Source organism: Camelus bactrianus, chromosome 8 (genome assembly GCF_048773025.1).
Source record: "Camelus bactrianus isolate YW-2024 breed Bactrian camel chromosome 8, ASM4877302v1, whole genome shotgun sequence".
Taxonomy (NCBI): domain Eukaryota; kingdom Metazoa; phylum Chordata; class Mammalia; order Artiodactyla; family Camelidae; genus Camelus; species Camelus bactrianus.
Genome location: NC_133546.1, coordinates 51,224,345 through 51,236,446, shown reverse-complemented (window position 1 = coordinate 51,236,446; position 12,102 = coordinate 51,224,345). Strand labels below are relative to the sequence as shown.

At 35.4% G+C, this 12,102-nt stretch overlaps 1 protein-coding gene across 3 annotated transcripts in view; it reads right to left on the bottom strand.

Annotated features, from left to right (window-relative positions):
• Positions 1 to 12,102, bottom strand: part of ASCC3 (activating signal cointegrator 1 complex subunit 3) — a 301,513-nt gene that overhangs the window by 79,729 nt on the left and 209,682 nt on the right. For all 3 annotated transcript variants that reach the window (XM_074368581.1, XM_074368580.1, XM_010965191.3), the window contains exons 27-30: positions 10,737 to 10,903; positions 10,488 to 10,633; positions 10,242 to 10,362; positions 7,920 to 8,062 (exon numbers count right to left, since the gene is read on the bottom strand). In XM_074368581.1, coding sequence (XP_074224682.1) covers positions 7,920 to 8,062; positions 10,242 to 10,362; positions 10,488 to 10,633; positions 10,737 to 10,903 — 577 coding nt within the window. The remainder of the gene's footprint in view (positions 1 to 7,919; positions 8,063 to 10,241; positions 10,363 to 10,487; positions 10,634 to 10,736; positions 10,904 to 12,102) is intronic.

Genomic DNA, 12,102 nt, shown 5'->3' with positions numbered 1-12,102 from the left:
CTTCTAGAAGGGGTTGTATACGCTATTTGCTTCCATTTCCTTCCCCTCCCACCCACTCACTCCTCAGCTTACTCTAAACTGGCTTATGTTCACAACATGTCACTGACGCTGCTTGCCAAGTTGGTCCAGGACATTCAAGTGCTAAACCCCACGGGTGTTTCTCTGCTCTCATCTCACTCAACTCCCATTAGCATCTGATGTAGCCAACACTCCTTCCTTTATGAAGCCCTCGTGTCTACAGTGTTTTAAGACACTGTCTTTCCTCACTGGCACCACTTTCTGAGGGTCCTATGCCAGCACCACATTTTCTTCCTAAGCTCACAATGAGCATGTCCCTCAAGGCCTGTCCTCCAATCGTCATATTCTCTACCTGAGGGTCCCAGGTATTCACCTGGTTTTAAAGGCTGCATCTATGCAGATGCTCCCAAGTCGACATGTTCATTTCACATCCCCTTAGGTCTTACAGACTTCCCATATTTAATTGCCTTGAAATCTCCACTTGAAAGTCTTGGACATACAAATTAACATATCCAAAATATAACTTTTTTCTTTTTAAAATTTTTTTACTCAAATCTGTCTCCTCCTTCCTCTCCATCCCACACTTTCAGCCCTTTCCATTTCAATACATGATGCTATAATTTACTCAGATGTTTAGAGTTAATAACTAGGGCACCATTCTTAATTCTTTTCATTTTTTCGATCTCTGTTTCTCATCTAGTAGAAAGTCCTATTGAGTCTAGCTCAAAACATATCTTTTCTTTCCCACTGTCACCACCCTAGGTTGCCTGTAGGTCACCACCATTACTAATTCCATGTTTACTTCCACTTCAGTCCATTTTCCACTAAGCAGTAAAAGTGATCCTACAATGTAAATTGGAGCGTGTAATTTGTTTAATTTGGATCTTAAAATGTAAATTGGGGTATGGGATTTGTTTAGCTTAGAATCTTTGAATGCCCTGGAACACCCCTGCACTTCCCCTTATGTATCTGCTTAGTTTGCTTTCTGGCTTCCTTCAGTTCTCTATTCAAAGGTATCCTCATCAGGGAGGCCGTCTCTGTAATTAGAACATTAATGTGCAACCACCCTTAGTGCCCTCTATTCCCTTTACATGCTCATTTTTTTCCCATAGGAACAATCATACTTGCTTATTATCTATCATTCCCACTAGAATGTTACTTACATAAGGGCAGGGACTTTACCTGACACACAGAAGATGCTCAACAAACGTCGGTTTAGTAAATGACTGTCTTCCCATGGTACTTAGAATAAAAATCCAAGCTCATTAGCCATGGGTCTATGGTCTTGTATGAGCTGTCTTCTGTCTATCTCTCAAACTTAACCCGTTCCACCCTTCTCCCAGCTTATTCTGTTCCAGCTCCACTGATCTTCTCTCCATTCCTTTAGCATGCTGTTCCCTTCACCTGAAATGCTGTTATCTTCTCTCCTGGTGCAGCTAGCTTGTTCTTCTCCTTCGGTTCTCAGCTTAAATGTCACCTCCTTAGAGAGGTCTTCTCTGACCATTCTACTCCCATTCTCTTACTCTATTTCATCTCTTATTGGTTTATTTCATAGCAATTTTCATAATTTGATATCAATTTATTTGTTTGATCATAGATATATTTTAAAATTTCTACCTTCTTCACTTAAGCTCCTTGAGAATTGGGATCAATAGACTAACACCGTGCTTTATAAGTTGTAGGCATTCAATAAATATACATTAAATAAATGAATACAAATTCTGGTTAAGAGCCACCTACTAATTTAAGTTAGAGGATTATTTAATGGATATTTTTGAGGTTGGGTGGTGGGGGAGAGAAAGAATTCCTGACTATGTAATACCAAATACCTTGCAACTGAAGCTGCTGATCATCAACTGGATATCTGAACTATTCAGCTATATTTATGGGTGCACCCAGCAGCAGTCATCATCACTAGAAATAAAAGGACCTAATGGAAGGATATCATGAAAGTAATCTATGAACCCTCTGTGTGTGTCCATTCTTGCTGTATTACCCTTACTTAACCTACCCACCCAGACCCCACGGCCTTATGTCAAACTGACTGAGGGAAAAAGTTCCAAGTGGCTTTAAATAAGATGGTTGTGCCATATGAAGTAACACTGATGTGCTGTTAGGTTCTCTCATGGAAGACTCTAAGGAAAGAAGTAAAAGTTGAATGTTAAGTATTTCCCTGTCATTTTACTGCCAAGTACAGATGATGGAAATTGATGATCCATACTCTGCCCTGTAGTTACTGGATTAGCCAAACGGTCAGGAGCTTGGCAAGAGTGCTATTAAAGGACAGGTGGCAAGAAAGGCAGAAGTTTTATGTGGACGAACTTTGAGAATGGTCCTAGAATAATCGGCTACGAAAATTCCATGAAGATGTTTAAAAAAGTTAACAGTGTTAAAAATGCTGCTAATAGTTAAGTGGGCATCTGAGGGTGCCCAGCAGCCTCTCTCCCAGGCGCCAGTGCTTTGTGCAGTGGGTTCGTGTACTGAGTGGCTCCATGGTGGAAGAGATGAAAACTGCTCAGGCTAAACAAGGACTTCCACTTTCTCATGCAGACCCAGCTACTGCTACTGCTCAGTGCCTAATATGCCACCAACTCAAACAATCCTGGGCCCCTTAGAGAGTACTTTACCTGTGGGAACTGATTGCTATTTGGTGGGAAGGAAATTACACTGGACCCTTTCTACCATGGAGTGGATATCCAATTGAGATGATGTGTATTATGGACACTTTGGATTTTGACTCTCCTTTCCTGCCCATCAAGTCCTGCCAATAGCCTCCATGGTAGGATTACTGAATGCCTTATACATCATGATATCCCATATAACAACGTTTCTGACTGAGGAACTCAATTCGTAAAGAAAGACTGAGCCAATGGATGCCGTGGGACCCACTGTTCTTATTATGTCCCTCATTACCCAGAAAGATCTGGCTTTATAGGTTAATGACTCAGAGTGGCAGCTAAGAGACATTACTTTGGCAAGGTTAGGGTGCTGTCTCATAGGACGAGGTGTATCCTCTAAACTAAGTAATCATTACATGATACTATTTCTCTCACTGCCAGAACATACAGTTCCAGGAACCAGTCAATGTGTATGGATGTCTTTTGCAATCATACCCAATAAACCAACTGGAAAATGTGTTTCCTTTCTCTATAATTCTAGCTCTGCTAGTTTACAGACATAACATCCAAGGGATGTAACAATTTACATAGAATCTGAAATGACCACAGAGCCATTTGAAGCTCTTATGCTACAGGGTGAACAAGCAAAATGTGGTCATGGCGTAGTTTAGGTGACGGACGCTGATTGAAAAAAACTGGGCTACTGGTACACAATAAGGGAAGGGAAAATTCTGAATGGACCACAGAGAAATAGCATTACATTAGGAAAATAAACTGAAGCTTTAAAAACCTCTATGAATTAAGCATATATGAATATTCAATTTCCAATGTCTCAGGAATGTGGGTTTTGGTAACTCCACTGGATAAAGAATCTTAATTAGCTTAGGGATTGGTTGAAGAAAAAGTGTACATGTGATGGATGGTAGAGAAAATAAATCACAAATATCTGTTTGGCTTCCTGGATCAGTTGCAGAAACAGATACTGTGGCCTCTACCATTGCTATCTCATACATGCACTAACTTATTTTAACTAACAATTTGTTACATATCTTATCTAATTTCATTTCTCTGACCTTTCCTTATCCTCCACTGTTGAATACAGTGTGATGATTTTGAGTAACTTTATAATTTAGTCTAGTGGCTAGAGAATATTGAGATAAGACTGCAAAGGATTAAAAGGGTGATTGGATATAACCAAGAGATTCAGGATTAATGGAGTTGATGAAATTTTCAGTTGCCTCCCTTGGGGAGGGATGAGTGGATTTTGGTCATATGAGGGAGAGGTGCATTGTTAAAAGGGAATTTTTTTTTAAGTGCAGGTATGCAGAGACTGTGTATGAATGAGTTTGGACAGCTGAAGGACTACAGTAAACCTTTGTTCTTTACAGACAGCCAGCATCTGAATTATCTTCCAATTAAGGCCAAAGAGGGGAAGATATTCCCTATTCCTGCCACATGCTAGAGACTGAAGCTCAGGTATTCAGATGTTTCTGTCTTGGACTTGAAGCTTGTGAGGGTGATGCAAACACCCAATAATAGTTTGAGGTTAATGGTGGGAGTGGTGGCTGTCAAACTGAGAATCCAAGAGCACATGCCCATGAACTTTTGGAATCACTGCAAGAAGTCTTCCTAATGGCAAATATGAAAGGGCATTACTTTCGGGATTTTCTCATTCTGTGGTATGATTTCACATCAGTGATACACATGAAGGGGTCTTTCTGCTTCCTAATACTTTACTTTGAGACTTTACTAGGTTAAGAAGTTAGATGGATAACTCCTTTTGTCTTTGCTGAGAAACAAAACAGAACACATGTACTCGTCCTTGGTCACATTCTCTCTCTCCATCCTTTTCAGATTTGCCCTAACTTTCTTTCCTCCCTCTCCTGCTCCCCTTCCCTTCCACCTCCATATCTAAGGATACCTCCTGACTTAATGCCACTCAGTTGAAGAATGCTTTTGGTACTGCCCTCTTTCACAGGCACCCTGCTCCACAGCTGCCAGGAAAACTGCTCCTGTGCTTACCTTGTCTCCTTCAGATGCTCAAGTTGTCAACACTAGAGTCCTACCCAGAGGGCTCCTGTCCTCCCACAGAACACTAATCTGACACTGTATAAGGAACAGCAGTGGAATAGCCACCAAGAGTCTAGCTCAGGATATTATGGAAAGTCACTGCTAGAAAAAATAAAGTGTTAAAAGAAAAGTCCTTCTAATTTAACTATTTAGGGGATTCAACAATAGAAACACCTGCCTTATGGTAGGTTTTGGTATAACTGACTAAATTTGCATAATCACAGATTGCAAACCCTCAGAAATTTATATTTAAAGGTGACTGCTTTTAGAGGCAGGTGTAAAAACAAAGCCTGGGTGGTCTTATTCTTGAGATGGGCTTGGTGAAATAAAATATCCAGGAATGGCTTAATTTCTAGTTGTCCTACTCTAGCAATGAAAATCTATACAACAGCAGAAACTATGCAAGTAAATTCTAAGTTTTCTAATGAGCCTTGGTGGTAAGCTGGTACTGATTAAAAAAAAAAAAAAAAAGGGGTAGTTCTAAACAATGGCTGAGCTGTCCAGAGTTCCCTGGGTCATACATTGAAACAAAAAATAAAAAATTAGAGTTGCACTACAGCTGGAAAGACCATATTGGGTTCACATTTGAGGTTCATGGGAGTCACATATGCACAAAATGCACAGCTCTTATATATATACTTAAAGCAAATGTCCCAAAATGTGTTCAGTGAGTATGTACTTTGTACCTTGACTTCAAAGAAAAGTCTCTACTGGGAACACATTATGGATAAGTAAGACACAAGAGAATAAAAAAAGCAAAACACAAAACTAAGCCTAGGCAGATACTGCACATAAACTAAACTGTCAATAGTCCATACATCTATTTTTCGGCATTTGCCTTCTAAGTCAAGATACTGTTTAGCCACAACAGGGTGATTACTTGGGTATAATAATTAAATAACACAGGACAAGGAACTTTTGACAAAATTATTTTGATTTTAAATTACCTTGAATTATACACCTTGGATATACCCACAAACCATATTAAGGAAGTAATGATGAAACTTGAAAGATAAAATGATAGCTTTTACTCTATTTCATGGAGTCATGTGATACCTTTTATATGAAGCTCATTCTGGGGTCTGTTACTTATTAGTGAGTAAGGTCCTCTGTGGTCCTATGCAAGAATATTTTGAAATACTATTATTAGTGAACTAATACAACTTAACACATTACTGTAATAGATACAGTACCATCCAACAGGACTACTAATCCTAAATGAGAAGTGGAAGGGGGAAATATGCAAACTGTTGAGACTGGCACTAGCAGGTCAGGAACACTGTTTTTACTGTTCTTCAGGCTGCATGAGATGCAAAAGGGGAAACAGGCAGGGAGAAGGAAGATAATGCAACAATTTTATTATTGATTTCATCTATTTTTTCATCATAACACCAACTAGGAAAATATTTTTAAAAACTGGAAAAGTATAAGAAAGGAAAATCACTATTTGTAAATCTATGGAGGGGAGTAGGAATATACATTTAGAAGTAATGGAATAAATCACAAAGAACCATAGTAACAGATTGTATCACATAAAATGCAAAAACTTGTATTTGAAAAAGCAACTAAAAGACTTCCAATGAACCACCAAAATTAACTAATAAAGCAGATGAAAGACTAATAATGTACATATATAAATAATAAATATATATGGAATAAAGTGATGTCATACAGACATACCTCATTTTATTGTGCCTTGCTTTATTGCACTTTGTAGATATTGGTTTTTTTTTTTTTTTTTGACAAATTGAAGGTTCATGGCAAATCTACATTGAGCAAATCTATTGGCACCATTTTTCCCACAGCATTTGCTGTTGTGTCACATTTTGGTAATTCTCACAATATTTCAAACTTTTTCAGCATTATATTCGTTATGGTGATCTGTGATCAGTGATCTTTGATGTTACTACTATGACTTGCTGAAGATTCAGATGATGATTAGCATTTTTTAGCAAGAAAGTATTTTTAAACTAAGGCAAGTACATTGATTTTTTTTAGACATAAGGCTATTGCACACTTAATAAGACTACAGTATAGTACAAACATTAGTTTTATTAAACATAAGTTTTATTATACACTGGGAAACCAAAAATTTTGTGTGACTTGCTTTATTGCAATGTTTACTTTATTGCAGTAGTCTGGAACCACACCCGCAATATCTCCAAGGTATGCCTCTATAAAGTTTTAGATGTGTATGTGCGTGTGTGTGTGTTTTAATTTGGTAAGGTTCTCACACAGATCTATAAGAAAAATGCTGTACTGAGACAGATAAAAGTCCAAAGGAATGTACAAAAAAGGAAAAAATGAAATAAATATACGAAAAAAGTTCAACCACAAAAAAATTGAAGCATACATTAAAATGCTAAAATAATAAGAAACATTGTATCTATAATATATCAATAATTTACAACAAATGAGATGTAGTGAAACTGTTACCCTCATATATTACTGATAATTCATACATCAGTGATGACAAGCAGCCCTTTTGGAAAGTAATTATCAATATATATATACGAAAAGTTATAAAAATGTTCACATTACTTGACCATTAATTTTAAATTTAGAACTCTATACTGAGGAACTAATTCTAAATAAAGAAATACCTATAACACTAAAGATGCATGATTATTTAATTATAGGTTAAAACTACAACAGAATAGCCACATAATAGAATATAATTATATAAACATAAGAAGTATAAATGCTTAAAATTTTAATGAAGGTTATTACTTAGTTGAAGGATAACCACAGGTTTTAAATTTTTATATACTTACCAGTGTTTTCTAAATTTTTGAAAATAGTCGTTTCATAGTTTAGAAAAAGTTAATTTTCTAAATTGATTATAAATTCCATGAGGGCAGTGACCAATCAAATATTATGAAAAAAACTTAGCTGAATTTTAAAATATACATAGGTGATGATATTAAAGGAAAAAATACAGGAATAAATATGGATATAAAAAATATTTAGCAGGAAAACACTGGAAGAAAAACCATCAAAATATTAATAGCATTAAGGTGGCAGTACTACGTATTCTCTTATTTTTCTCCCAAATTTCTGTAATACAGACACAGATTAAACACAGATTAAATACATAATTATGATTAATTATTAATACAGATTAAAACTAAACATAACTATGTATGTAATTTCCATACCACATTACAAACTAATTTGACATGTGTAACAAGTAGAAATAAATGTACTGCTTACCTCTCTTTCATCCATATTCAACCATTGTTTTGGATCTTCTTCAGTAGCCAGAAAGGCTATCAATTCCAAAGCAGTAAGACGAGTTTGACGTCTTGATGAGACAAATATCAAAACAGGTTTGGCTGGAGAATGGCTTCTAATTGCTGTTGAAAAGGTGTGGAAAATCAAATGGTAAACCTCTTATACCAGAATCTGAATTTCATTAGAATATCAAATGAGTACATGAAAACTAATGGTGTAAATGATTTAATGGAATTCTTAATTTGGCTATGAAATTAGGCATTATTTGTGGTACTGCGTGGATCTGACAGCATACTGGGGAAATGACGGGAAAGGAAAGGTAGCTGGCCCTACCTAAGGGAGAATACTGCCTGGGACAGGGAAGACTGAACTATCTTGACTCCTGGTTCTGCTGTGAACTGCCAAGGAAGGAGACTTATAAAATGAGACTCTCTGTTAATAGCTGTATATGGATATTAAAACTTAGGTGGCGTTTTCTATTTCTGAGTTGTATTTCACCTATGCACCTATGCAATGATATTACAGACTTAAGTGGTCCTGGGATGTGGAGAGAGAGTCAAGTCCTGGGGGGTGATGAAAAGCTACAAAAAAATTCCTTTTATTTTTGTCTTGTTGCCAGTAGACGGAAAAATTAAGAGAGTTTGTATCAATAGATCAGTCAGAGGTAAGTCAGAAGAATGTTTTCCCTGTTTTTCTAAAAATGTATGCATCAGGTTTCAAGTGGGAAGGTAAGAGACTGTAGAAGAGAACTGAAAAGAATCCTAGGCTTGAATCTCTACCTGAGTGAAGGCACAGGAGGAGACACACAGAAGATGAGGACTAGATAATGAGACCGAAAAAAAATTAAAGAGCCACATAAATCATCTGACCTAACTGGAGGTGAAGTTTCTTTGCTATGCAAAGGCTCTAAAATGCTGATAAGATGTTGCAAGTAGAATTTATACTTATGTGTACACAAGTCTCTTAAAACAGAGATATTTAAAATTTTTATATAGAAAAGTTCAACCTCCCTGTAATTTCCTGTTTGAAATGTGAGCTGCAGAATTTCTTTTTACGGGCTAAAAAACAAGGTTCATAAATGGAAATGTTGACATGACCTTGACTATATTTATACCCTAAGAGTGAGAAGTAAAGCTATCACAAAATCATAAATCTAAACTCAAAGACATACAGTGATCCACTCTAGGTATAATAAATAGTTTATAAGGATAGCTACTATACTGATATCTTATCTAGAAAAGTGTAGGTGTAGGTTATTTACTGTTGATTCACATAATACGAAACTCTTCATTTCAATCACTGGTAAGTAATCAGCCATTCCTTAAATAGAGATAAGCAATCTATAATATATATTATGAAAAATAAACATTCACAGTTTATCAGAATTTATAGAATGCAAATGGTAATGCTTTGATAAATCATATTAGAGATGCAATGTTTAAAATATACATATTAGTACAATATTGGTATCATTTGTCCACATAATCATGAATGAATCTGCCTCTTTTTTAAACCTTAACATTTAATGGATTTTTGCTGCTGCAAGAACAGGTGTGGCTGAACAGCTCACGGCAGATTTATTGTTCATTAGTGATTTTGTACAATGCTTCTGTGGAGGTGTAAATAATCTGAACTGCCAAGATTGGTCTCTAGTTCACAATCAATACTTTGCTTCTGTCATAAGGCTAATTACAGCAGCTAAAAAGTCACCTCACAACTGTCACCTCACAATCAACAGCGGTTCACATTAGAGAATTTATTTTGGAGGTTATTTTTAATTGATATAATAAATATTCCTTATGCAGCCTAAACAAAACATGTTTCAATAAAATACGAGTGTTATTCTTAAATCTTTTCTGCTTTCCTAATTTGTTAGAGAAAAACAAAAACAAAACACATAAACAGAAGCGCTGTAAAAAACAAGTGCTGAAATTTGTGAGTTTTATGGTTGCTGATAAAAATTAATACTATGTGATTTTTTAAACTTGTATTTTCTATTTATCATTTGTTCAAGCTACTGCCATAAGAAAATACTTAAATTAATTTTAAGGATAATTTGATTACTTTTAAAAACAACATATATTTATTCTACTACAGAGACATCACTTATGAAACCTTTCTAATTTTCAATAGTTAGTTTAACATATATTTATATTCCTTAACAGTTAAGGCAAATCGTTTCAGATATCTATAGAAGTTGGAGCAGTATCACCCTTTCAAAGAAAGCTGTATCATTTAGAATGCATCTGAAGGCTACCATACAGAATGGTTGGTATTTCATTCCAAGAATCTGAAGCTTACCCTGAAATGTAGGCTTATTCATGCTAGCCATACGAGGACAGTAATGTTGGCCTGGGAAGCCTTGAATGTGAACTTCCAGTGGAACTGGACGTACTGATGGTCGGAAGTTGAACAAGCCCATCTAGAGTAAAAATGAGAGAGAAACCATTTCCAGTTTGTATACTTTAGTTTATAGCGTTACAGCGTTTCCATAACATGGTCCTAAGCCACACTATTAAATGCCTGATTTATCAATCTTCCACATACCTGACGAATATTGAGCCAGTCAGCAAGATCTCTGGCATTAGCTAATGCAGTAGATAGTCCAACTACTCTAACAGGCTTTTCTGTGTGGGATGAGATAAAATTTGTTCGAGATACAATGACTTCTAGAACAGGGCCTCTTTCCTCCCCTAGGAAACAGGAATAATGCATGTTAATCATTTAACAAGTCCTGCTACTGCGGGTATGAAGAGTCGAAGTCAGCAAACTGGATTCAGATACAGTAGTACCCACCTAGCAGATGGATCTCATCTATGATGAGAATAGTGACTTGCTTTACGTAGTTCCTGTTTTGCCAGCTTCTGCTGATTCCATCCCACTTCTCTGGTGTGGTGACAATAAGGTCTGCCTTGGCAATGGATTTCATATCAGGAGTTACATCCCCTGTTAGTTCAATAACTCTGGAGAAGAATAAAAACGGTCCCTTTAATTTTTCAGGTAACACATGAGCTTGGAAAAGCAAAAATACATCTTTCAAAATAAAATTTTATTATGCTTAAAACTACTTTATCTCCCTTTGATTTCTCAAATTTTCTGAGTTGAGTCCAAAATAGATCTTTTGGAATAACTCTAAGATGATTTCCTTCTATAAAATGGAGAATGTACAGAAGCAAATCACTGAAATCTAACTTTTATGCAGATTTGGAAGAGTGTCAAACTTTGCTTTGATTATGTTTATAAAGTCTTTGCCCTATGTGATTTTACAGAGTTGAACTCACACCTCCTCCATATGTTGGAATAAACACCTTGCTAATGAAGGAAAGTGTTAACTTATTAAGAGAAAAGGAGGCATTCATTAAGAATATGATTATGCATAAGCTTTATTTTTCTTAGGTTAAAATTTTCTATAGATACTATAGGCAAATTCAAACATATTAGGATACAAACAAGATAAGCTGGGACAACTATGTGCCACCCCATTCTGAGAAGATCCCAGATTTATAGTGAGAAAGAGGGAAATCTGAAGGTTAACTCCAAATTTTAAATGATCACTAAATAATTTTTTTATCTGTTTTAACATTCAAAAAACAGAAAAAAGCCAAGATTAGTTTCTCCAAGTATAGCAGTCCCAAAGCTTTTGCTTATTTCTATTCATTTTTTTTACATTCTACTTATTATTTTGAATATATAATACTTTCATATGGGTCAAAGAATATATAGTAAATAGTCTCTGTAACATGTATATTCTCTGGTCATCTAGTTCTCATTCTAAAACAACCACATACTTATACTCTTTACCATTTTTTAAAAACAAAAGATGAGATACTAAACTTAAAAATTTTTTTAACAGTATCTCTGGAGATCATTTCCTCAGTATATAAAGAGCTTATTCTTTATAGAATAATACAATATTCTGCATTGTGTGAATGTGCCATAATTTATTTAATGGCACTAAATGGCACTCCGAATGATATGAAAAAAAAAAAAAGATACAAATCTTATTTTTCTTTTGTTTTTGAATCTAAAAACTTTGAGAAAATGACTTTATCAAATAAAAGTATAACTAAATTAAAAGCTTTCATTTTTCAATCTTAAAACAATGGGAATACTGTAATTTTTTAACATTTTAATTACAATACCTTTAAATAAAGACTATGAA